General features: G+C 46.8%; 1 protein-coding gene across 1 annotated transcript in view; it reads right to left on the bottom strand.

The window, feature by feature from the left end:
• Positions 1-27,149, bottom strand: part of tnr (tenascin R (restrictin, janusin)) — a 484,923-nt gene extending 457,774 nt beyond the window's left edge. The window contains exon 1 of the mRNA XM_078561777.1: positions 26,699-27,149. Coding sequence (XP_078417903.1) covers positions 26,699-27,149 — 451 coding nt within the window. The remainder of the gene's footprint in view (positions 1-26,698) is intronic.
• Between the last annotated feature and the right edge of the window lie 438 nt (positions 27,150-27,587).

Here is a 27,587-nt window from a genome sequence, read left to right as displayed (position 1 = left end):
CCTCCCCCTTCAGGATGCCCTGCAGCCGTTCAGTGACATCCTGGACCCTGGCACCAGGGAGGCAACACACCATCCTGGATTCACATTGACGGCCACAGTAGCGCCTATCTGTTCCCCTGACTGTAGAATCCGCTATTACAATTGCTCTTCCTCCCCTCCTGTACAGACAGGCTGCTTGTGGTGCCAGAAGCTTGGCTCTCTCTGTACTCCCTGGAGGAACCAGCATCCTCATCAGCCTCCAGAATGGAGGTGGTGGTGAGCTACCTTCATGGACTGCAGTCCATGTGGTGTAGGTACACCCACAGTGCTGTTAGGGAGGGAGTTCCAGGATTTTAACCCAGCGACAGTGAAGGAACGGCGATATATTTCCAAGTCAGGATTGTGAGCGACTTGGAGGGGAACTTCCAGGTGGCGGTGTTCCCATCTATCTACTGCCCTTGACCTTCTGGATGGTAATGGCCGTGGGTTTGGAAAGTGCTGTCTAAGGAGCCTTTGAGTTCCTGCAGTGCATCTTGTAGATGGTGCACACTGCTCGGTGGTGGAGGGAGTGAATGTTTGTGGATGGGATGCCAATCAAGCGGACTGCTTTGTCCTGGATGGTGTCAAGCTTCTTGAGTGTTGTGGGAGCTGCAGTCATCCAAGCAAGTGGGGAGTATTCCATAATACTCCTGACTTGTGCCTTGTAGATGGTGGACAAGCTTTGTGGAGTCAGGAGATCACAGGATTCCTAGCCTCTGACCTGCTCTTGTAGCCACAGTATTTATATGGCTAGTCCAGTTCAGTTTCTGGTCAACGGTCACCCCCAGGATGTTGATAGTGGGGGATTCAGTGATGGTAATGCCATTGAACATCAAGGGGCGATGGTTAGATTATCTCTTGTTGGAGATGGTCATTGCCTGGCACTTGTGTGACGTGAATGTTACTTGTCAGCCCAAGCCTGGATATTGTATAGGTCTTGCTGCATTTGGGCATGGGCTGCTTCAGTATCTGAGGAGTCTTGAATGGTGCTGAACATTGTGCAATCATCAGCGAACATCCCCACTTCTGACCTTATGACCTTATGATGAAAGGAAGGCCATTGATGAAGCAGCTGAAGATGGTTGGGCTCAGGACACTAGACCAGTCAGGCAACAGCCTGACATTGTCATATTCACAGAATCACACCTTACGGATAATGTCCCAGACTCCACCATCACCATCCCTGGGTATGTCCTGTCCCACCGGCAGGACAGACCCAGAAGAGGTGGCAGCACAGTGGGATACAGTCGGGAGGGAGTTGCCCTGGGAGTCCTCAACATCAACTCCAGACCCCATGAAGTCTCATGGCATCAGGTCAAACATGGGCAAGGAAACCTCCTGCTGATTATCACGTACCATCCTCCCTCAGCTGATGAATCAGTGCTCCTCCATATTGAACACCACTTGGAGGAAGGTCTGAGGGTGACAAGAGCACAGAATGTACTCTGGGTGGGGGACTTCAATGTCTATCACCAAGAGTGGCTTGGTAGCACCACTACTGACCGAGCTGGCCGAGTCCTAAAGGACATAACTGCTAGACTGGGTCTGTGGCAGGTGGTGAGGGAACTAACAAAAGGGAAAAACCTACTTGACCTCATCCTCACCAACCTGCCTGCTGCAGATGCATCTGTCCATGACAGTATCAGTAGAAGTGACCACTGCACAGTCATTGTGGAGACAAAGTCCGGCCTTCACATTGAGGATACCCTCCATCATGTTGTGTGGCACAACCACCATGCTAAATGGGATAGATTTCGAACAGATCTAACAACCCAAGACTGAGCATCCATGAGGTGCTGTGGGCCATCAGCAGCAGCAGAATTGTACTCAAGCACAATCTATAACCTCATGGCCTGGCATATTCCCCCATAATGATAGATCATTACCACCAAGCCAGGGGATTAATCCTGGTTCATTTCACTCATTCATTCATCAAAGTTTTATTTGAGTCCAAGAAGTGGCCACTCTCGCTCCAGATTCACTGAAGATGATTCTTGGCAATATCAATCACTGGGACTTGGCTTTGAGGGACACTCTCTATAACTACACCAGGAGTGTTGACAAACAGTTGGAGAGAAGGCATTGGATCAATGTTTTTGCGCCTTTCCTGACTCTTACAAAGGATTGTAGATTTGAGCAGGGATTGGAGATTCAGATCACAATGTTATGCATCTCCTCCCAAAAGATTGACAAAAACCTAAAACAGGAAAACCCGGCAGCTTAAGTGTTAAAGGCTGGGATCATGTGGCCATTCAAGATCTGCAAATTTGTTTTGATAACACAAATTGGGATATTTTTTATGGTGGATGGAGTCATAAGGGCAAACATTTCATAAATAATTCTATCATCTTCTGTGAACAGCTTCAGATCCAAACTGAAGTGATTGAGACATATCCAATGGGAAATGTCATTACAAATGACATAAAGCAATAACAAAGGAAAGTCAAATTGCATTTAATGTGAGTTTTCAAGACAAACTTGAAAACTAAAAATCAAGATGGGAAAGGGAATTCAAATGAGAAAGATGCATAATTGTTTTGGGACTAATTTAGGATACATAAATGCCAGGCTTGACACTGAAAAGAGCGCTGACCCCCTATGATCCAACCTTGTTACAAATGAATTATAGAAACATAGAAACTAGGAGCAGGAGTAGGCCATTCAGCCCTTCGAGCCTGCTTCGCCATTCATTATGATCATGGCTGATCATCCAACTCAATAGCCTGCCCCCACTTTCTCCCCATATCATTTGATCCCTTTCACCCCAAGAGCTATATCTAACTCCTTCTTGAAAACATACAATGTTTTGGTCTCAACTACTCTCTGTGGTAAAGAATTCCACAGGCTCACCACTCTCTGGGTGAAGAAATTTCTCATAATCTCAGTCCTAAATGGTCCACCCCGTATCCTCAGACTGTGACCCCTGGTTCTGGACTCCCCCACCATCGGGAACATCCTTCTTGCATCTACCCTGTCTAGTCCTGTTTGAATTTTATGTGTTTCTATGAGATCTCCCCTCATTCTTCTGAACTCCAGTGAATATAATCCTAATCGACGCAATCTCTCCTCATATGTCAGTCCCGCCATCCCAGGAATCAGCCTGGTAAACCTTCGCTGCACTCCCTCTATAGCAAGTACATCCTTCCTCAGATAAGGAGACCAAAACTGCACACAATATTCCAGGTGTAGTCTCACCAAGGCCCTGTATAATTGTAGCAAGACATCCCTGTTCCTGTACTCGAATCCTCTGGCTATGAAGGCCAACATACCATTTGCCTCTTTACCACCTGCTGCACCTGCATGCTTATCTTCAGTGACTGGTGTACAAGGACACCCAGGTCTCGTTGCACATTCTCCTCTCTCAATTTATAGCCTTTCAATTATTGAACACATTTTTTAGCTTGTAATCAAATTATTGGCCCAAATCTTCCGATCAGGATTGGAAATCCTATTTCCGGCCCCGATCAAACAAAGACATCACTTGCTTTCCTTTCTCTGGATTTTCTGGATAATGTTCTACTGGAGAATCCTGCAAAACTCACTCAGTGCAGGAAACCCCAGAGGGGGCAGCGGAGAGAATCTGAGAAGAAGCCATGCTCCCTTTTTACAGGACCAGCTGCCATATTCTCTTGATAGATATACCTTGATAGGTAAGTGTGTAAGGGGGTAGAGTGAGGAGGGGGTAGAGTGGGTGAGGGAGTAGAGTGGGTGAGGGGGTAGAGTGGGTGAGGGGATAGAGTGGGTGAGGGGGTAGAGTGAGGAGGGGGTAGAGTGGGTGAGGGAGTAGAGTGGGTGAGGGGGTAGAGTGGGTGAGGGGATAGAGTGGGTGAGGGGGTAGAGTGGGTGAGGGGGTAGAGTGGGTTGGGGGTAGAGTGAGTGAGGGAAATGCGTAAAGGGGTCAGGTGGGTAAGCTAAGTGGGCAAGGGGGTAAGGTTGGGTGAGGTAGGTGGGTAAGGGTATAGGGTGGGTGAGGTAGGTGGGTAAGGGGTTAGAGAGCATAGGGGGGTAGAGTGGATGAGAGGTAGAGTGAGTGAGAAATGTGTAAAGGGGAGGGTGGGTGAGCTAAGTGGGTAAGAGGGTAGAGTGGGTGGGTAAGGGGGTAGAGTGGGTGAGGGGGTAGAGTGGGTGAGGGGGTAGAGTGAGTGAGGGAAATGCGTAAAGGAGTCGGTGGGTGAACTAAGTGGGTAAGGGTATAGGGCGGGTGAGGTAGGTGGGTAAGGGGTTAGAGAGCGTAGGGGGGTAGAGTGGATGAGAGGTAGAGTGAGTGAGACATGCGTTAAGGGGAGGGTGGATGAGCTAAGTGAGTAAGGGGGTAGAGTGGATAAGATTTTATGAAAGAGAGTGGAAGATCTGGGCTGATGAATTTCAGAACCATGTGATTCTGCAGCAAGCTTCACTTTGTGAACTCGAAGGGTCTTGTGTTATTCACAACAAATGAGAGGTAGAGAAGCAATTCAGGTGAGTAAATCCACAGAAACACACAGAATAGGTCAGATCAGTGAAAACTCCTTTAGGAGTGTACTCATCAGGTGGTAGTTGCATTGCTTCTGTTTTTCAGAAATGGTCTGATGTGTACATACATTCCTTGCTGCTGAGCTGAATGATCACTGACAAGCTAATCTGGCATCAATTGTCATGAAGTGTTTTGAGAAAATTGTGCCCAAGCATGTCGTGAAGCTATTAATGTTCATAATATTTAGGAAAATATTTTTCTTTTAAGATAGAGGTTTATCTGTGGGTGTGTGTTAATTGGATTAAAGACAGCTAGTCTGGGTGCTTTGATGTGTACTCGTTTTGATATGTAAGAGAGATAGCGTGCATTTTCATTTTTTGAATAGAGCTTTCAAGAAGCAGGGTGAAACCTGACACCTATCTAGCAGCTACCAAGCAATATGTTTTTATTACTAATAAAATTGGCACTAGGAAAGGGGTTTTATTGTTAGAGAAGTTTAGTTCAGATGTTGATACAATGAGAATTAACATTCAATAGCCAGTGGTGGGTATAACAAGGCAACAATATCAGGTGTGCAGAGCAGAGGCAATGTGAGATCAAAAGGCAGCTGTAAGCCTCCAACCAGCTCCACAGGAACCAAAGTGAAAAGAACCTCATTATGAATTCATAAGGTGAAAATGCTTTGCCTGGTGTCTGGTTAAGTCTATGGGTTGCTGTTGCCTAAATTAGTTTGGGAATTTGTTAAAAGTGATGATAGTAGTAATTTGTAGCCATGTGTATATATTTTTTAACCTGTATAAATTAATAAAATGGTTTCCTTTAGTTTAATGTAAAACGTTGAGAACTGGTGGTCTGATTCCTGAATTTAGAGTTGTATCTCAAAATTAACACAAAATTATAGGTTATGACAGTTGTTTAGAGTTTCCCTCTGGGAGTTTTACATAACTCAGCTTTACCAACTGCACCGGTCATAACAGAGCAACTTTTAGATTCTAATGTTCCACACATTGATCAGTTAGCCAATCAACCTCATAAATCAGTGGGCGATGCTCTTCTGACCTTTGTCCATTTGATCGAGCAGCATGCGGATAGGAGAGGAAACACTGCTTGCTCTAACACTGTGGATTTCTCCTCAGCTAACATACCATGCAATCATTCAAGCTATGAGAAATTGAAAAACCTTGATGCCAATCCAACTCTTCTAAATGGGATCAGTGACTCCTTCAGAACAGGAGACAGGAGTTTCTGGGACTTGCTCAGACGCCATGGTAATGACTACTGGGCTCATCAGGGCTGTGTACTGTCACCGGTACATCCTCAACATGGATGACTGTCAATCAGAGTACAATGACACAATGATCCTGAAGTATGCTGATAATGGAGTACGTGTACATCTCATCAGGAATAATGAAGGAAATCAGTGGAGAAGTTTATAAAATGGGGCAATAACTATTCTCTTAAAGTGAATTAAAACAATACAAAACAACTAGACCAAAGCCAGGAGGATAAAAGGGCACGAGAAGGACAGGGAGTGAGAGCAAAGCCATGAGGATAAAGAGCGCGAGAAAGAGTGAGAGTGACAGCGGAGTCAGGAGGATAAAAAAAGCGTGAGAAAGAACAAGCGGGAGAGTGGAGACAGGAGGATAAAGAGCGCGAGAAAGAGCGAGACAATGTGCGGAGCCGGGAGGATAAAATAACAGGAAAAAGCGCGGTGTGGAGCAAGGAGGATAAAAGTGTGAGAAAGAGTGAGAGTGAGAGCGGGGGCGGGACAATAAAACAGTGTGTGAAAGAGCGAGGGTGAGAGCAGAGCTGGGGGGGAGGATAACAGAGCAAGAGAAAGAGCGAGAGTGAGAGCGGAGGCTGCAGGATAAAAGAGCGCGAGAAAGAGTGAGATTGAGAGTGGAACTGGGATGAAAAAAGAGCGTGAGAAAGAGTGAGCGCGGAGTTGAAGGGTAAAAATCTACAAGAAAAAATGATAATGAGAGTTTAGCCAGGAGCATAAGAGAGTGAGAAAGAGTGAGAGTGAGGACGGAGCCAGGAGGATAAAACAGAGTGAGAAAGAGTGAGAGTGGGGCTGGGAGGGTAAAAGAGCGCGAGAAAGGGCGAGACATCACGCGGAGCCAGGGAGCTAAAAAAGCACAAGAAATAGCGAGGCTTCAGGCGGAGCCAAGGGCCTGAGTAAGAGTGAGATTGTGTGTGGAAATGGGTCTATAAAAAAGAGCGTGAGAAAAAGAGAGAGCGGCGCTGGGAGGGTAAAAATCTACCAGAAAAAAATAATAATGAGAGTTTAGCCAGAAGCATAAGAGAGCATGAGAATGAGTGAGGGTGAGGACGGAGCGAGGAGGATAAAGAGCGATAGTGAGGGCGGATCCAGGAGGATAAAAGAGTGAGAAAAAGAGTGAGAGAAAGAGTGGAGCTGGGAGGGTGAAAGTGTATGAGAAAGAGCAAGAGTGAGAGTGGAGCTGGGAGGATAAAAGAGTGAAGAAAGTGCAAGAGTGAGAGCAGAGCTGGGAAGATAAAAAAAACATGAGAAAGGACAAGAGTGGCAGAGGAGCCGAGAGGATAGAAGAGTGTGAAAAAGAGTGGAGTGGAACCATGAGGGTAAAAGTGTGTGAGAAAGGGCAAGATCGAGGGCGGAGGTGGGAGAATAAAGGAGCATGAGAAAGAGCGAGGGTGAGAGCAGAGCTGGGCAGATAAAGGAGAATGAGAATAACCGATAGTGAGTTTGGAGCCTGGAGTATAAAGAGTGAGAGAAAGAGCAATAGTGAGATCAGAGACTGGAGTATAAAAGAGTGAGAGAAAGAGCGAGAATGAGAGCAGAGCCAGGAGGAGCTGGAAGGATAAAAGAGCGCAAGAAAGAGCAAGAGCGAGTGTGGAGTGGGGGCAATAAAAGAGCATGAGGAAGAGCAAGAGTGAGAGCAGAGGCAGGAGGTTCAAAGAGTGAGAGAAAGAGTGAGAATAAGAGTGGAGCCGAGAGGATAAAAGAACATGAAAAAGAGTGAGAGTGAGAGCGGAGGTGGGAAAATAAAATAGTGTGCGAAAGAGTACAATTGAGAGTGGAGCTGGGAGGAGGATAGTCGGGCAAGAGAAAGAGCTAGGGAGAGCGAGGAGCCAGGAGGATAAAAGAGTGTGAGAAAGAACAAGAGTGACTGAGGAGTCAGGAGGATAGAAGAACGTGAAAAAGAGTGGAGCGGAACCGGGAGGGTAATAGTGTGTGAGAAAGAGCAAGCGGAGGCAATAGAATAAAAGGGCGTGAGAGTGAGAACAGAGCTGGGCAGATAAAGTAGCGTGAGAAAGAGCAATAGTGACATTGGACCTGGAGTATAAAAGAGCACGAGAAAGAGCAATAATGAGATCAGAGACTGGAGGATAAAAGAGCACAAGCAAGAGCAAGGGTGAGAGCAGAGCTGAGAGGATAAAATAGCATGGTAAAGAGTGGGAGTGAGTGTGGAAGAGGGAGAATAAAGAGTGCGAGAAATAGGGAGAGTGAGAGTGGAGCTGAGAGGACAAAAGAGTGTGAGAAAGAACGAGAGTGAGCAGAGCCAGGAGGATAAAAGAGCGCAAGAAAGACCGAGAGTGAGAGAGAAAATGGGAGGATAAAAGAGTGTAAGAAAGAACGAGAGTGACTGCAGAACTGGGAGGATAAAAGAGTGCAGGAAAGAGCAGAGCAGAGCTGTAATAATAGGGCATGACAAAGATTGAGAGTGAGGGGAGAGCTGGGAGGGTGAACAAGTGCGAGAAAAAGTGAGAGTGAGAGCGGAAGTGGGAGAATAAAGAGCACAATAAAATGTGGGACTGAGGTCTGAGCAGGAAGGATAAAGGGTGCGAGAAAGAACGAGAGTGACTGTGGAGTCGGGAGGATAAAGGACAGTGAAAAAGAACAAGAGTGAGTTCGGAAGCTGGAGGACAGAGAGAGTGTGAGAGCGGAGGCAGGAGGATAAAAGAAAGTGAGAAAGAGCAAGAGTGAGACCAGAGGCAGAAGAATAAAGGAGCGTGAGAAAGAGAGTGAGAGTGAGAGCAGAGCTGGGAGGATATAGAGCGCGAGAAAAAGAGTGAGAGTGAAAGCAAAGCTGGGAGGATATAGGAGTGCAAGAAAGAGTGAGAGTGGGTGCGGAGCCAAGAGCATGGAAGAGTGCAAGAGAGAGAGAGAGAGAACGGAGCCGGGTGAATAACAGAACATGTGAAAGAACGAGAGTGAGAATGGAGCTGGGATGGTAAAGGGCGCATGAATGTGAGAGCCTGAGAGCAGAGCTGGAATGATAAAGCAGCATGAGAAAGAGCAAGAATGAGATCGGAGCATGGAGGATAAAAGAGCATGAGAAAGAATAAGAGTGATTGCGGAGCTGAGAGCATATAAGAGCGTGAGAAAAAGCGAGAGGTCGGACAATAAAACAGTGTGTGAAAGCATGCGAGTAAGAGTGAGACCAGAGCCGAGAGAATAAAGCAAAGTCAGAAAGAATGACAGTGAGAGTGGATCCAGGAGGATAAAAGAGCAGAAGAAAGAGCAAGAGTGAGAACGGAGCTGGGAGGATAAAAGAGTGTGAGAAAGGGTGACAGTGAGAGCAGGGGCGGGACAATAAAACAGTGTGTGAAAGAGTGCTAGTGATAGCAGAGCTGGGAGGAGTATAATGTAGCAAGGGAAAGAGCGATGGTGAGAGCAGAACTGGGAGGATGAAAGAGCGAGAGAAAGAGCAAGTGTGAGCATGGAACCGGGAGAATAGAACCGGGCGTGAAAGCATGCAAGTAGGAGTGAGAGTGAGTGTGAAGCAGGGAGCATAAAAGAGCGCGAGAAAGAACGATAGTGAGATTGGAGGCTGGAGGATAAAAGAGCATGAGAAAGAGCAAGAGTGAGAGTGGAGCCGGGAGGATAAAAGACCATGAGAAAGAATGAGAGCGACTGTGGAGCTGGGAGGATAAAATAGCATAAAAAGGAGTGTAGCGGAGCTGGGTGGATATTAGGGCACGAGAAAGAGCGAGTGTGAGAGGAGACCCGGGAGGGTGAATGAGTGCGAGAAAGAGCGAGAATGAGAGCAGAGCCAGGAGGATAAAAGAGCACGAGAAAGGGCGAGAGTGACATGGGAGGTGGAACAATAAAACAGTGTGTGAAAGATTGCGAGTGACAGCGGAGCTGGGAGGATAACAGAGCAAGAGAAAGTGCAAGGGTGAGAGTGCAGCTCGGAGGACGATATAGTCCAAGAAAGAGCGAGAGTGAGTGCAGAGCTGAGAGGATAAAAGAGTGCAAGAGAGATCGAGAATGAGAGGAGAGCTGGGGGGAAGAAATAGCGCAAGAAGCAATAAGAGTGAGAGTGGAGACGGCAGAATAAAAGAAGGTGAGAAAGAACAAAGAACAAAGAAAAGTACAGCACAGGAACAGGCCCTTTGGCCCTCCAAGCCTCCGCCGATCATATTGCTCGTCAACGAAAGCATTTTGCACTTCCGGGGTCCGTATCCCTCTATTCCCATCCTATATGAGTATTTGTCAAGCAGCCGCTTAAACACCACTATCGTACGTGCTTCCACCACCTCCTCTGGCAGCGAATTCCAGACATTTACTACCCTCTGCATAAAAAAACTTGCCCCGCAAATCACCTTTATAGTTTTCTCCTCTCACCTTAAATCTATGTCCCCTAGTAATTGACTCTTCCACCCTGGGAAAAAGCTTCTGACTATCTACTCTGTCTGTGCCACTCATAATTTTGTAAACTTCTATCAAGTCGCCCCTCAATCTCCGTCGCTCTAGTGAGAACAATCCGAGTTTCTCCAACCTCTCCTCATAGTTAATAACCTCCAGACCAGGCAGCATCCTGGTAAACCTCCTCTGCACCCTCTCCAATGCCTCCATATCCTTCTGGTAATGTGGTGACCAGAATTGCACGCAATATTCCAAGTGTGGCCTAACCAAGGTTCTATACAGCTGCAGCATGACTTCCCAGCTTTTATACTCAATACCCCTGCCGATGAAGGCAAGCATGCCATATGTCTTCCTGACTACCTTATCCACCTGCGTTGCCACTTTCAGTGACCTGTGGACCTGTACACCCAGATCCCTCTGCCCGTCGATGCACTTAAGGGTTCTGCCATTTACTGTGTAATTCCTGCCTGTATTAGACCTTCCAAAATGCATTACCTCGCATTTGTCTGGATTAAACTCCATCTGCCATTTCTCCGCCCAAGTCTCCAACCGATCTATATCCCGTTGTATCCTTTGACAATCCTCTTCACTATCTGCAACTCCTCCAACCTTGGTGTCATCTGCAAACTTACTAATTAGCCCAGTTACATTTTCCTCCAAATCATTTATGTATACTACAAACAGCAAAGGTCCCAGCACTGATCCCTGCGGAACACCACTAGTCACAGCTCTCCATTCAGAAAAGCACCCTTCCACTGCTACCCTCTGTCTTCTATGACCAAGCCAATTCTGTATCCATCTTGCCAGCTCACCTCTGATCCTGTGCGACTTTACCTTCTGTACCAGTCTGCCATGAGGGACCTTGTCAAAGGCCTTACTGAAATCCATGTATATCACATCCACTGCCCTTCCATCGTCGATCATCTTTGTCACTTCCTCGAAAAACTTGATCAAGTTAGTGAGACACGACCTCCCCTTCACAAAACCATGCTGCCTCTCACTAATATGCCCATTTGCTTCCAAATGGTAGTAAATCCTGTCACGAAGAATCTTCTCCAATAATTTCCCTACCACTGACATAAGGATCACTGGCCTGTAATTTCCTGGATTATCCCTACTACCCTTCTTAAACAATGGAACAACATTGGCCATTCTCCAGTCCTCTGGGACCTCACCCGTAGCCAGTGAGGATACAAAGATTTCTGTCAAGGCCCCAGCAATCTCCTTCCTTGCCTCCCTCAGTACTCTGGGGTCGATCCCAGAGAAAGAGCAAGAAGGGGAGTGCAGCCAGGAGAATAAAACGGTGCGTGAAAGCGTGCAAGAGTGAGAGTGAAATGAGAGCGGAGCCGGGAAGATAAAGCAGAGTGAGGAAGAATGACACAGAATGGAACCAGGAGGATAAAAGAGTAAGAGAAAGAGGGAGAGTGAGAGCAGAGCTGGGAGGATAAAAGAGCGTAAGAAAGAGTGAGAGCGAGCGTGGAGCTGGGACAATAAAAGAGCGTGAGCAAGAGCGATAGTGAGAGCAGAGCTTGGAGGATAAAAGAGCGCAAGAAAGAACAAGGGTGAGAGCGGAGGCAGGAAGATAAAAGAGCAAACAAAGAGAGTGAGAGTGGAGGCAGGACAATAAAAGAGTGAAAGAGAGAGAGTGAGACCAGAGCTGGGAGGACACAAGAGCACGAGAAAGAGTGAGAACGGAGGTGGGAGCATAAAATAGCATGAGAAAGAACAATTGTGAGATCAGGGGCTGGAGGATAAAAGAGCATGAGAAACAGTGACAGTCAGAGCTGAGCAGCGAGGATAAAGGGCGTGAGAAAGAACAAGAGAGAGAGCTGAGGCTGCAGGATTAAAGAGCATGAGAGAGAGCGAGAGTGAGAGCAGAGGATGGAGGATAAAAGAGTGCATGAAAGAGCGAGAATTAGTGTGGAGCTGGGAGGATAAAAGAGCGCGAGAAAGAGTGAGAGTGGAGCTGGTAGAATAAAAGAGCGCGAGAAAGAGTGAGAGTGATGTGTAGCCGGGAGGATAAAATAGTGCAAGAAAGAGCAAGAGAGCAGAACTGGGGGAATAAAACGGTGCGTGAAAGCGTGAGAGTGACAGTGGAGCCGGGAGGATAAAAGGGCGTGAGAAAGAGCGACGAGGAGAGCAGAGCCGGGAAGGTAAAAGTGCACAAGAAATAGAGAGAGTCAAAGCTGAGCAGGGAGGCTAAAGGGCACGAGAGAGAGTGAGAGTGGAGCGGGGACAATAAAAGAGTGCGAGAAAGAACGGGGGTGACTGCGGAGCTGGGAGGATAAAAGGGCACGAGAAAGAGAGAGACGTCGCATGGAGCCGGGAGGATAAAAGCACAACAAGGAGCGGAGCAGAGCGGAGCTGGGTGGATAATAGGGCACGAGAAAGAGCGAGTGTGAGAGGAGAACTCGGAGGGTGAATGAGTGTGAGAAAGAGTGAGAATGAGAGCGGAGCCGGGAGGTTAAAAGAGCGTGAGAAAGTGCGAGAACGAGATTGGAACCGGGAGGGTGAAAGAGCGCAAGAAGAGTGAGAGCGGAGCTGGGAGAACAAAATGGTGCGTGAAAGATTGCGAGAAAGAGGGAGAGTGAGAGCAGAACTGGGAGAATAAAACAGAGTGAGAAAGAGTGACAGTGAGAGTGGATCCAGGAGGATGAAAGAGCAAGAGAAAGAGCCAGAAGGATAGTGGAGCTGGGAGGATAAAAGGACCCAAGAAGAGTGAGAGTGACAGCAGAGCCTGGAGGATAAAAGAGCGCGACAAGCATTGAGAGTGGAGCCGAGACAATAAACCAGTGTGTGAGTGAGTGCGAGTGACAGCGGAGCTGGGAGGAGGATAAAAGAGCAAGAGAAAGAGTGAGGGTGGGAGCAGAGCCTGGAGGATAAAAGAGCGCGAAAAGCAGTGAGAGTGGAGCCGAGACAATAAACCAGTGTGTGAGTGAGTGCGAGTGACAGCGGAGCTGGGAGGAGGATAAAAGAGCAAGAGAAAGAGTGAGGGTGGGAGCAGAGCCTGGAGGATAAAAGAGCGCGAAAAGCAGTGAGAGTGGAGCCGAGACAATAAACCAGTGTGTGAGTGAGTGCGAGTGACAGCAGAGCTGGCAGGAGGATAAAAGAGCAAGAGAAAGAGTGAGGGTGGGAGCAGAGCCTGGAGGATAAAAGGCCGCAAGAAAGAGGGAGAGAGAGAGCGGATCCGGGAGGATGAAAGAGTGTGAGAAAGAACGAGTGCGAGCGGAGCTGGGAGTATAAAAGAGCGTGAGAGAGTGAGTGACAGCAGAGGCAAGACAATAAAAGAATGAGTGAGAGTGAGAGCGGAGCCTAGAGAATAAAAGAGCACAAGAATGAATGAGAGTCAGAGTTGAGCAGGGAGGATAAAGGGCATGGGAAAGAGTGAGAGTGAGTGTGGAGCTGGGAGGATAAAAGTGCGTGAGAAAGAGTGATAGTGAGTGCCGAGGTGGGAGAATAAAAGAGTGGGAGAAATAATGAGAGTGAGAGTGGAGCCAGGAAGATAAAAGAGCGCGAGAAAGCGTGAGAATGAATATGGGAGCAGAACTGGGAGGATAAAAGAGCGTGAGAAAGAACAATAGTGAGATCAGAGGCTGGAGGATAAAAGAGTGCGAGAAAGAGCAGAGTGGAGCGGAGCTGGGAGGATAAAAGAGTGCGAAAAGGAGCGGAGCACAGCCGGGTGGATTATAGGATATGAGATAGAGTGAGAGTGAGAAGAGAGCTGGGAGGATGAATGAGTGTGAGAAAGTGTGAGAAGGAGTGCAGAGCCGGGAAGATAAAAGAGCATGAGAAAGATCGAGAAGTAGGGCGGAGCCGGGAGGATAAAAGAGCACAAGAAAGAGTGAGAGTGAGAGCTGAACAGGGAGGATAAATGGTGCGAGAAAGAGCGAGAGTAAGACCAGAGGCTGGAGGGTGAAGAGTGTGAGAAAGAGCGAGGGTGAGAGCAGAGTCAGGAGGATGAAAGTGCGCAAGAAATAGTGAGAGTGAGTGTGGAGCCAGGAGGACGAAAGAGCACAGGAAGGGACGAGAGTGACTGCAGAGCCAGGAGGATAAAAGAGTGCGAGAAAGAGAGAGAGTGAGAGCGGAGCCAGGAGGATAAAATAGCACAAAAAGAATCGGAGCGAAGCTGAGTAGATAATAGAGCACGAGAAAGAGCAAGTGTGAGAGGAGAACTGGGAGGATGAATGACTGCTAGAACAAGTGAGAATGAGAGCAGAACCCGGAGGATAAAAGAGTACGAGAAAGAACGAGAGTGAGATCGGACCTGGGAAGATAAAGGGGCGCAAGAAGGTGCGAGGAGAGCAGAGGGTGGAGGATGAAAGAGTGCCAGAAAGAGTGAGTGTAAGAGCGGAGGCAGGACAATAAAAGAGTGCGAGAAAGAGTGCAAGTGATAGCAGAGCTGGGAGGATAAAGGAGAGTGAGAAAGAGTGAGAGTGACAGTAAGAGCAGAGTCAGAAGTATAAAAAGGAGTGAGAAGGAACAAGGAGAGTGGAGTTGGGACGATGGAAGAGAGCGAGAAAGAGTGAGAGTGACAGTAAGAGCAGAGTCAGAAGTATAAAAAGGAGTGAGAAGGAACAAGAAGGAGAGTGGAGTTGGGACGATGGAAGAGAGCGAGAAAGAGTGAGAATGGAGCCAGGAGGATAAAAGAGGATGAGAGTGAGAGTGAGAGCAGAGCTGGGAGGATAAAACGATGTGTGAAAGCGTGCGAGTAAGAGTGAGTGAGAGTGAGAGCGGAACCAGGAGGATAATAGGGCGCGAGAAAGAGCAAGTGTGAGAGTGGAGCTGGGAGGGTAAAGGGCACGAGAAAGTGAGAGTCTGGGAGCAGAGCTGGAAGGATAAAAGAACGCAAGAAAGATCGAGGTTGAGATGGAGCTGGGAGGATAAAAGTGCATGAGGAAGAGTGAGATTGACAGTGGAACCTGGGCGTTAAACGAGGGCGTGAAAGAGAGCAAGTGGGAGCAGAGTCAGAAGGATAAAAAAGTGAGAGAAAGAGCGAGAGTGAGAGGAGAGCTGGGAGGATGAATGTCCGCGAGAAGTAACAAGAGTGAGAGCGGAGGTGGGAGAATAAAAGATGGTGAGAAAGAGCGAGAAATAGAATGCAGCCATGAGAATAAAAGGGCGCAAGAAAGAGCGAGAAGGGGAGTGGAGCCGGGAAGATAAAACGATGTGTGAAAGCATGTGAGTGAGAGCGAGAGCGAGAGCGGAGCCAGGAGGATAAAAAAGCACGAGATAGAGTGAGAATGGGAGCTGAGCTGGGAGGATAATAGAGCGAGAGGGAGAGAGGAGCTGGGAGGAGAAAAGAGCACGAGAAAGAGCGAGAGTGAGAGTGGAGCAGGGAGGATAAAGGGCACGATAAAGAGTGAGAGTGGAGCCGGAAGATAAAAAGACCGTGAGAAGAAGAGAGTGAGAGAGCAGAGGTGGGAGAATAAGAGAGGGCAAGAAAGAGCAAGAGTTAGAGTGGAGCCGGGCGGATCAAAGAACGTGAGAAAGAGTGAGAGTGAGAGCCAAGCAGGGAGGATAAAGGAGGGCGAGAAAGAGTGAGAGGGAGATAGGAGCTGGGAGGAGAAAGGGGGCGAGAAAGAGCGAGTCTGGGAGCAGGGCTGGAAGGACAAAAGAGCCCAAGATCGGAGCTGGGAGAATAAAATAGCATAAGAAAGAACGAGAGTGAGAGCGGAGCCAGGAGGATAAAAGAGCGTGAGAAAGAGTGAGAGCGGAGCCTGGGCAATAAAAATGTGAGAGAAAGAGCCAGAGTGAGAGCAGGGCCAGGAGGATAAAGAGCCAGAGTGAGAGCAGGGCCAGGAGGATAAAGAGCCAGAGTGAGAGCAGGGCCAGGAGGATAAAGAGCCAGAGTGAGAGCAGGGCCAGGAGGATAAAGAGCCAGAGTGAGAGCAGGGCCAGGAGGATAAAAGTGCGTGAGAAAGTGCGAGGAGGAGAGCAGAGCCGGGAGGATGAAAGAGTGCGATAAGGAGTGAGAGTGAGCGTGGAGCTGGAAGGATAAAAGGGCCCGAGAAGAGCGAGAATGAAAGCAGAGCCGGGAGGATAAAAGAGCGTGAGAAAGAGCAAAAGCGAGAGCAGAGGTTGGAGGATAAAGGAGCGTAAGAAAAAACGAGTTTGACTGTTGAGCCGGGAGGATAAAAGAGCGTGAGAAAGAGCGAAAGCGAGAGCGGAGCCGGGAGGATAAAGGAGCATGAGAAAGAACAAGAGCTATTGTGGAGCAAGGAGGATAAAAGACCATGAGAAAGAGGTAGAGTGAGTACGGAGCTGGGCGGATAAAAGAGCGTGAGGAAGAGTGAGAGCGGAGCCTGGGCAATAAAAATGTGAGAGAAAGAGCCAGAGTGAGAGCAGGGCCAGGAGGATAAAGAGCCAGAGTGAGAGCAGGGCCAGGAGAATAAAGAGCCAGAGTGAGAGCAGGGCCAGGAGGATAAAAGAGAGCGAGAAAGAGCGCGAGTGAGAGCGGATCCAGGCAGATAAAAGAGAGTGAGAAAGAGTGAGAGAGAGAGTGGATCCAGGAGGACAAAAGAGCGGGAGAACGAGCGAGAGTGAGCATGGAGCTGGGAGGATAAAAAAGGGTGAGAAAGAGCAAGAGTGAGAGCAGAGTCGGGAGGATAAAAGGGTGTGAGAAAGAGCGAGAGCAGATCTGGGAGGATAATAGGGTGTGAGAAAGAGCGAGAGTGAGCGCGGATCTGGGAGGATAAAAGAGCATGAGAAAGAGCGAGACTGAGAGTGGAGCCAGGAGATTAAACAATCACGTGAAATAGCGAGAGTGAGAGCAGAGCCCGGAGGATAATTGAGCGAGCTGCTGCTGCTGCTGCTCCTGATGTGAATCTCAGTGAACCGACCAGATTTAGAGAAAAACAATTATCATGTCAAAGATAACACAGGCAGAAAGAGTATGGGTGACTGCCAGACAGAGCATAAACTCCAGGCAGAGTAAAAGTCCATGGCACCACAAGTGGCTCAGATGCACAGCGGGTTAGGGGGAGGACAAAGAGTGGGAGAGCAATGGTGATAGGAGATTCTATCGTAAGCAGAACAGAAAGACATTTCTGTAGCCGCAGACATGACCCCAGGATGCTATGTTGCCTCCCTGGTCCCAGAGTCGAGGATGTCACTGAATGGCTGCAGGGCATTCTGAACGGGTTGTGGTTCATATTGGTACCAACGAGATAGGCAAAAAGAGGGATGAGGCCCTGAAAGCAAAATATAGGGAGCTAGGAAATAAATTAAAAAGCAGAACCTCAATGATAGTAATCTCAGGATTACTTGGAGTGGCAGGCGGTGACTAGTTGTAGGAATCAGTGCTTGGGCCCCAGCTCTTATCAGTCATTTGGATGAGGGAACCAAATGCAATATTTTCAAGTTGCTAATGACACAAAACTTGGTGGGAATGTGTGTGATGAGAAGGGTTCCAGTTTCAACAAGTTAAATGAGTGAGCAAATACATGGCAAATGCAGTGTAACATGGCTAAGTGTGATGTTATCCATTTTGGTAGGAGAAACAGAATGGCAAAGTACTATTTAAATGGTGATAGATTGGGAAATGTTGATGTACAAAGGGACCTGGGTGTCCTCGTACACCAATCACTGAAAGCAGGCATGTCAGTACAGCAAGCAGTTAAGGCGGCAAATGGTATGTTGGCCTTCATTGCGAGAGGACTTGAGTACAGGAGCAAGGATGTCTTACTGCAGCTGTACAGGGCCTTGGTGAGACCACACCTGGAGTATCGTGTGCAGTTTTGGCCGCCTCACCTAAGGAAGGATATAGTTGCCATAGAGGGAGTGAAGCGAAGGTTCACCAGACTGATTCCTGGGATGGCAGGACTGTCGTATGAGGAAAGATTGGGTCGACTCGGCCTGTATTCACTGGAGTTTAGAAGAATGAGAGGGAATCTCATTGAAACATATAAAATTCTGACGGGGATTGACAGACCGGATGCAGGGATGATGTTTCCTCTGGTTGGGGGGCTCTAGAACAAGGGGTCACAGGCTTAGGGTACAGGGTAGGGCATTTAGGACTGAAATGGGGAGAAACTTCTTCACTCAGAGGGTGATAAACTTGTGGAATTCTCTACCACAGGGGGCTATGGAGGCCGGGTCACTGAATATATTTCAGAAGGAAATAGATAGATTTCTAAACGCGTCAAGGGGTATGAGGAGAGTGCGGGGATATGGCATAGAGATAGAGATAGAGAATCAGCCATGATCATATTGAATGGCAGAACAGACTCAAAGGGCCAAATGACCTACCCCTGCTCCTATTTTCTATGTTTATAGACTTGGGTAAAAGCCAGTTAATGACATTGTTCCCATGAAGATTCATGATGTGGCTGTTGAAATAGTGACCTAAGTTCAAGTATCTAGGTATCAAAATAGATGATAAATTGGATTGGAGGGAACAGTGGTGTCCCAAAGGACACACATGATTATATTACCTCAGAAAATTAAAATCTCCTCCAGTAGATCTCACAATCATGAAACTCTTCTATACGGCTGCAGTTGAGAGCACTATCTTTGTTAGTTGTCTCGCCTGGTAGTGTTGTTCTTAGGAAAACTGGCTCTTTAAGGGTGCAGGGATATTGAACCGGATAGAGAGAATATTTGATGAGCAGATTTTTCTTGAAGTAGAATTTTGAAGAAAGGAAGACTGTCTTGTGGAATGAGAATCGTCCCCTGTCTCAGTATTACTGCTAGCTGTGTTCAGGGAAAAGGCTCCAATCCCTCGGATGTAGGACAAATCAGTTCCTGAGCCTGTTTGTGATCTTCCCTCTCAGGTCTTTTAACAGGATTTGATGCATGGATGAGGGTGTGTATTCACGGTGGGAATTGATTAGTTTAATACATTGGAATAGTCAGATCTCTGTGATAGGGTAATTATCTTTCTTTCCATTGTTATTATTCATTTATATTGAATTTTTGAATGAATGAGGAATGTACCCAAAATGAATTTCCATCGAGGCAATAAAGTGAAATTTTTAAAAAATCAACTTCTATCACAGCCAAGAGCTGAATGGAGATCAATTTTAAAATTCATCAGTTTTCCAAGAAAAAAACAAGCAATGATAGAAAGGGCAGAGTAATCGGTACATATTGGTCTCTTGGTTAGGTGTCCAATCAGAGTTCAAAGTTCCACATTCATTAGTGTCTATTCTGGTAATCCTGGAACTCTCTCCCTAACAGCACTGTGGGTGTACCTGCATCACATGGACTGCTGCGGTTCAAGAAGGCAGCTCACCACCGCTTTCTCAAGGGCAATTAGGGATGGGCTATAAATGCTGGCCTAGCCAGTGATGCCCACATTCCATGAATGAATAAAATAAAAAAATCATTGTGAGGATGAGAAATGGCATTTTACTATTCTTAAATTGTGTACTTTGATACCTTAACTCAGTTAGCTGTTCCGAGTTCTGGAGCTGGTAGCGGCTGTGAGATCTGTCTGCGGGTGGTAAGGAGTGAAGTTGGTTTTCAACAATGATCTCGCAAAACAAAGGCAGAGTTGATTATGTCTATTCTCGAGTATCTCCAGATCCCAACAGTATAAAAGGCATCTTAGTAATGATGGTAATTAGGGACAGGAATTAGGAGTGCAGGATGGCATGCCAGGAGCAGCACCAGACACATTTAAAAATGAGGTGCAATACTGGGGAAGCTACAACACAGGGCTACTTGCATGCCAAACATATCGCATGCAGAAGCAACAAGTGATAGACAGGAACAAAAACAAAAATTGCTGGAAAAACTCAGCAGGTCTGACAGCATCTGTGGAGAGGAAGACAGAGTTAATGTTTCAAGTCCGTATGACTCTTCATCAGAACTCATCAGAATCAGAAGTGATAGGGTTAAGTGATGCACAACCAATGGATCAGATCTAAGATCTGCAGTCCTGCCACATCCAGTCATGAATGGGTGTAGAAAATTAAACAACTCACTGGAGGAGGAGGCTCCACAAATAGCTCCATCCTCAATGATAGGGGACCCCAGAAGATCAGTGCAAAAGATAAGGCTGAAGCATTTGCAACAATCTTCAGCCATAAGTGCCGAGTAGATGGTCCATTTCAACCTCCTCTGGAAGTCCCCAGCACCACAGATGCCAGTATTCAGAAATTCGATTCACTCAAAGATATCAAGAAATGGCTGAAGGCACTGGATACTGCAAAGGCTATGGACCCTGACAATATTCCAGCAATAGTGCTGAAGACTTGTGCTCCAGAACTCGCCGCGCCCCAAGCTAAGCTGTTCCTGTACAGCTACAACACTGACACCTATCCAGCAATGTGGAAAATTGCCCAGGTATGTCCTGTACATAAAAAGCAGGACAAATCAAACCCAGCCAATTACCGCCCCATCAGTCTATTCTCCATCATCAGTAAAGTAATGGAAGGGGTCATCAACTGTGCTATCAAGCAGCACTTGCTTAGCAATAACCTGCTCACTGACGCCCAGTTTGAGTTCCGCCAGGGTCACTCAGCTCCTGACCTCATTACAGCCTTGGCTCAAACATGGACAAAAGAACTGAGCTCTCGAGATGAGGTGAGAGTGACTGCCCTTGACATCAAGGCAGCATTTGACCGAGTGTGGCATCAAGGAGACATAGCAAACTGGAGCCAATGGGAATCAGGTGGAAAATTCTCCACTGGTTGGAGTCATACCGAGCACAAAGGAAGATGGTTGTGTTTGTTGGACATCAGTCATCTCAGCCCCAGGACATCACTGCAGGAGTTCCTCAGGGTAGTGTCCTTGGCCCAACCATCTTCAGCTGCTTCATGAATGACCTCCGTTCCATCATAAGGTCAAAAGTGGGGATGTTCGCTGATAATTGCACAATGTTCAGAACCATTCAAGACTCCTCAGATACTGAAGCAGCCCATGCCCAAATGCAGCAAGACCTGGACAACATCCAAGCTTGGGCTGACAAATGGCAAGTAACATTACAAGTGCCAGGCAATGATCATCTCCAACAAGGGAAAATCCAGCCATTGCCCCTTGATGTTCAATGGCATTACTATCACTGAATCCCCCACTCTCAACATCCTGGGGGTTACCATTGACCAGAAACTGAACTGGACTGGTGATATAAATACTGTGCCTACAAGAGCAGGTCAGAGGCTAGGAAGAGTGAGATGAGTAACTCACCTCCTGGCTCCCCAAAGCCTGGCCACCATCTACAAGGCACAAGTCAGGAGTGTGATGGAATACTTCCCACTTGCCTGGATGAGTGCAGCTCCCACAACACTCAAGAAGCTTGACAACGTCCAGGACAAAGCAGCCCGCTTGATTGGCACCCCATCCACAAACATTCACTCCCTCCACCACCGATGCACAGTAGCAGCAGTGTGTACCTTCATAAATCAAAGTATTGAGTATAGGAGTTGGGATGTTATGGTGAGGTTGTATAAGACATTGGTGAGGCCAACTTTGGAGTATTGTGTGCAGTTCTGGTCGCCTAACTACAGGAAGGATATCAGTAAGATTGAAAGAGTGCAGAGAAGATTTACTAGGATGTTGCCAGGTCTTAAGGAGTTGATTTACAGAGAAAGATTAAACAGGTTAGGGCTTTATTCCTTGGAGCATAGAAGGATGAGGGGAGATTTGATAGAAGTTTACAAAGTTATGAGGGGTATAGACAGAGTAAATGTGAGTAGGCTCTTTCCATTTAGATTAGGAGAGATAAACATGAGAGGACATGGCTTTAGGGTGAAAGGGGAAAGGTTTAGGGGGAACATTAGGGGGAACTTCTTCACTCAGAGAGTGGTGAGAGTGTGGAACGAGCTGCCATCTGACGTGGTAAATGCGGGCTCACTCTTAAGTTTTAAGAATAAATTGGATAGATACATGGATGGGAGAGGTCTGGAGGGTTGTGGACTGGATGCAGGTCAATAGGATTAGTGGAATAATATTTCGGCACAGACTAGAAGGGCCGAACGGCCTGTTTTCTGTGCTGTAGTGTTCTATGGTTCTATGGTTATAAGATGCAGTGCAGGAAGTCACCAAGGCTCCTTAGGCAGCACCTTCCAAACCCATAACCACTACCATCTAGAAGGACAAGGGCAGCAGACACATGGGGCAGACAATAAATGCTGGCCTAGCCAGCGAAGTCCATATTCCATGAAGAAATAAAACATGTGAAGAGGCATTGATGGAGATATTGCAATGGGATTTTTGTTTGATTTGTTTGAGGAATGTGGGAATATAATACATGGTACAGATGAGAGCTTTATAGAGAAATTATACTACAGATTGGAATCTTATAGAGGAATCTACAGTACTGATGAGGACCTTATAGATCAGTGATATATGGTGATGATGGACATACCATACTGGAGATAATGTTCTATTGGGCTACACTGTAGTGATGGACAGCTTCTACTTGGATAAAAGATAAAGGAACGTGTAAGGGACAGACTAATTCTCAACATCCCACATTGTCAGCTCCTCTGTAATTTAAATAAGGCAGGGTCCAAGTGGGCCCTCATCTGTGTGCGTACTGCCGTGCTTATCCACTCTGTCCCCATTGCTCCTCTCTCCTGAATGATGATGCTCCCAGAATGCTGGCCGCACTCACTTCACTGTCTGTTTATCAGCCCAGCTGTGGAGACAATGGAGACAGGGACAGGGGCTAGAGTACATAACCTACGTCACCAAACACAGGGAGTCCTGGCTCTGGCTTGAAGACAATGGGCTGTATTGTGTTAAAATGCCAATGCTCACAGCGAGGATTTCACAGTCGATGCTCATGTGACAATTTCAAAACCCTCTCTCGAAACCTTCAGGCACAGCCAAGCAGCAAGGGAGACACCCTGGAGCTCTCCAATGCTCATCCCCGCCCACTCTCCATATCACTGATATCACCAATACACCAGCTCTCTGACAGCCCAACCTGCTCATAGGTTCCACCTATTCCCACAAGCACAGCACATAGGGAGAATCTGGAGATCGTACAGACTTGAAGGCTGTGTGAGTGTGGGCAGAAGCAGAAATAAAAAGGAGTAGAGATATTGAGTAGGACAAAAATACATCAAAAGGTGATGCGAAAAAGGTCGGAATCACTCAAAGTGATCAAGTCACCTGGTCCAGATGAGCTGCATCCTCAGTTGCTGAGGGAACTAGGTGGAGATAGCAGAAGCTTGCTCAAGCTCTCAACCCTTTTTGGGTCCAGGGTTGGTGTCAGAGGGGTATAGGATGCACATGTTGCATCCTAGTTTAAAAATAGAGAAGGGAATAAACTTGATAGTTTATCAGAGTCACTCAAACTAGACCTCATTTTCAAGGAGAAGCTTAATCCTTACTTGGAGAAGTATTGGGTTATTAAAGGAAAATTAGCAGGAATTGGTTAAAAATAAATTGTTCTTGACGAACCAGATTGAGTTGCCTGAAGTGAGAGGGGGTTGATGAATGTAGAGCACTTGAAAGAGAGATAGATTATAAAAAAGCATTTGATGATGAACTATATAGCAGATTAAAATAAGCACATGACATCAAAGGGACAATGCTAAACTGGGTCTGTAATTAGTTATGGGATCAGAGGTAAAAAGTAGTGATGAAGATTTGTTGTTCTGACTGGAGTATGATCTCCCAGGATCAGTATTAAGATCATTGCTTTTCTTAATCAGTAGAAATGACCTGGGCTCAGGTACAGAGAGTGTAATTTCCAAGTTTGCAGATGATATAAGCTTGGCAACTTTAGGAAATAGTGAACAGAATAGGAGCAGACTTCGAGAGGACAGGCAGACTGGTGAAATGTCAGACAGAATTCAATGTGGTTAACTGGAGTGATGCACTTTAAGAGGGCAGTATAATCAAAATGGATAAAGCAAAATACTGTGGATGCTGGAAATCAGAAATAAAAACAAAATGCTGGAAAAACTCAGCAGGTCATCCAACATATGTGGAGAGAGACAGAGTTAACATTTCAGGTCAATGACATTTCATCAGAACTGAAAGGTGTTACTTTGAGAAGGGTGAAAGTAACATTCGCGCCACACAAGTGCCAGGCAATGACCATCTCCAACAAGAGAGAATCTAACCATCGCCCTTGACATTCAATGGTATTACCATCACTGAATCCCCCACTATCAACATCCTGGGAGTTACCATTGACCAGAAACTGAACTGGACTAGCCATGGTCAGAGGCTAGGAATCCTGCATAGAGTAGCTCATCTCTTGACTCCCCAAAGCCTGTCTGCCATCTACAATGCACAAGTCAGGAGTGTGATGGAATACACCCCACTTGCCTGGGTGAGGGCAGCTCCCACAGCACTCAAGAAGTTTGACACCATCCAGGACAAAGCAGCCCACTTGATTGGCACCACATCCACAAACATTCACTCCCTGCACCACCGACACACAGTAGCAGCAGTGTGTACCATCTACAAGATGCACTGCAGGAATTCACCAAGGCCCCTTACACAGCACCTTCCAAACCCACGACTGCTACCATCTAGAAGGACAAGGGCAGCAGATACATGGGAACACCACCACTTGGAAGTTCCCCTCCAAGTCATTCACCATCCTGAATTGGAAATATATCGCCATTCCTTCACTGTCGCTGGGTCAAAATCCTGGAACTCCCTCTCTAACAGCACTGTGGGTGTACCTACACCACATGGACAGCAGCGATTCAAGAAGGCAGCTCAGCACCACCTTCTCAAGGGCAATTAGGGATGGGCAATAAATGCTCGCCTAGCCCACAGCCCATGAAAGCAATAATACATAGAGGGCCCTCAAAGTGCACATTTCCAAATTTTTGAAGATGGCAGGATAAATTGATAAAGTGGTAAAGAAAGGTTCTGGGGTACTTGGCTCTGTAAGTCAGGCATTGGTTACATAAACAAGGAAGGTTACAAATCACTGGTTAGGCCTCGACTGGAGTATTGGGCACATTTCAGGAAGGATGTCAAGGCCTGGGAACAAGGGTTCAGAGTAGGCTTTAGCAGGATGATAGAAGGGATGATGAAATTTAGCTGTGTGGAGAGTTTGCAGAAGCTGGGACTGTTCTCCTCAGAACAAAAGAGTTTAAGAGGAGACGTGATGGCTATTCAAAATGATGAGGTGCTTTATACAGCAAGCAGGGAGAAACTGTTTCTTCCAGCAATGGGTTTGTTAGCCATGCGCCAATTACTTTAAGTTCGTGACACAGGAATTACAGGGAGAAATTTCTTCAGACGGGGAGATGGAATGATCTGGAATGCACTACCTGAAAGGGTGGTGAAAACAGAGCCCACACCAACTTTCAAAAGCAATTGGGTGTGAAAAGGGCTAATTTTCAGGGTTAAAAAAGCTGGGGTGTGGGACTAAATTGAGCAGCTCTTTCAAAGCACAGCTACAATGGGCTGAATGTCCACCCATGCTTTAAGACTTTAGTCTGTATCTCATCCACTCACAGATACTCTAACCCCTGTTGCTCTCACTCACTCATCCCAGCTTGTAATCATTCCTGAGTATCTATTAAACTATTTATCAGTGTCCTGGCCAGAAGACAGGAAGGTAAATATATATCTATGTCAATCTGACTACTTTATAAAATTATTATTTTATTTTTAAAGTGTACAAAAGATTTCCCCTGACATGCCTGGCTAGCCATGACTTACGCCAGAGGAATTTCTAGCCTTCAGAAACCAGCATGGACCTTGTTACCTTTAAAGGGTAGCAATGCCCCCATGATTGCAGAAAATCAAATTTCAAAGAAATGCACTAACACCCTTTACATTTCTAATCCAGATATCCAGCCAACAGAGATGGTATGTCTGCAAGGACAAAAGGGGTCCTGGCTCCTTTATTAAACACCTCAAGATTCCAGACCTGGGAAAATACATATTTTTGTCCAACACCCAGCAGAAGAAGCAGGAGGTATGTTGCCTGACCTCACCCAAGCTGCTAGAACCTATAATATTGCTGTGTGGAACTGAACCCAGTCAGTCTACCATTTTGTCTTCTAACAGGTAGCAGCAGAAAGAGCTCTATCCAGGTGAAGTGCCTGGCCCTCATCTACACTGTGAACTACTGGAATATTGTATCTGTGCCTGCAAGACTGATTCATCTCTATGTGCTTTCTCCCAATGTGGAAGTCCTTATTTCTGGAAAGATGATCACCCTGCAACAGTTTCCGCCTGCTAACCTCTGATGGAATACACCATTGGATCTTTTGATTCTGGACTCACGTAAAACCATAACTCTTAATTTTATTGTGGTCTTTGTCCTGAACCCCTTTCTTTCCCTTATCCTTCTCTTATTGTAAGGTGCAGAGATTGCAAAATAAACCAAACCTCTTATTTTACCTTTTCTCCAGTTTGCTGGGGGGTTATTAATAGAGGGATTGGATAACTTCAAACTGAAGGGATAGAGAAACCATGCCATCACTTAGAAAGAGGGAAATCAGAAATCAAAATATCTTTCTGTTTATGGACGAGTAAGGAGAGGAGAAATCAGGGCTGTTTAAATTAATCCCCCTCCTGTCCGTAACAATCAGGTATAGCTCAGCAGTCTATCTCCATGTGAACGGGGAGGTGTCATTGGGGTAGGAGTCCTGAGGCTTTTGGGGATAGTGCTCCAGAGGCAGAGAGCCCAGGGGGAAGATGTCTACGGGGGAAGAGTCTCCTACCTGAGGCTGAGCTCTCTCCCAAGCAGCCGGTGGTGCACTGTTGTCTAAGGACAGAGACCTCTCTCTCAAGTACTTTGAGTCGGTTGATGACGTTCTCAAGCAGGGTGGTGTGTGGGCAGTCAGATGCCTGTTTCGCTATGTTGATGTTATGAGTGAAAGCTATCTGACTGTCCAGGTTTTGAGTTGGGTTCTCGTACTGTGGAGATTCAGTTTGTTCTGAGGAGCTCTCCATCCTCACCGAACACAAGGATTCCAGGGGCACATTGATGTTGTAGACATGGTTAAAGATGATAGGCTGCTGTTTGATTGGCACCGTGTGGTTAATATGGTGCCCCCTAGCCGAGGCCTCATCACGCTTCCGTCGGAGAGCACTGACCAGCAGCCGGCACTCGCCCGGGTCCAGGAGGATACTGAGGCAAACTGCCAGGACAGCAAGCAGCATCATCAGCATCTCACGTTACAGCTTCCTCAGGGAGAGGGTGTCCGAATCAAGGAGCTGCAAAAAAAAAAACACGCACAAGGATTTAAAAATTGAAGCCTGAATCCAATTTCCTGCTGAATTCTCAGTTCTAACCCTCTCTTGGCTGGCCTCCCACCTTCCATTCCCCACAAACTCTGCTCTCCCAATCCATACCAAGTCCCATTCACCATTGTGCTTGCAAACTATATCACTTCCAGTCTGACAGCACCTCAATTTTAAGCTTCTCATTCTTGTTTTCAATTCCCTCCATGGTCTCATCTCTCCCTATCTCTGTGATCTCCTCCAGCCCCACAGCCCTCCAAAATCTCTGCACTCCTCTCATTCTGGCCTCTTGAGAATCCCCAATATTAATCTCTCCAACATTGGGAGCCAGGCTTTCAGTTGCCCAGGCCCCAAGCTCGGGAATTC

Source organism: Cetorhinus maximus, chromosome 17 (assembly GCF_964194155.1).
Source record: "Cetorhinus maximus chromosome 17, sCetMax3.hap1.1, whole genome shotgun sequence".
Lineage (NCBI taxonomy): Eukaryota > Metazoa > Chordata > Chondrichthyes > Lamniformes > Cetorhinidae > Cetorhinus > Cetorhinus maximus.
Note: the sequence above shows the minus strand (reverse complement) of the source record. Positions and strands in the feature narration are given on the sequence as shown.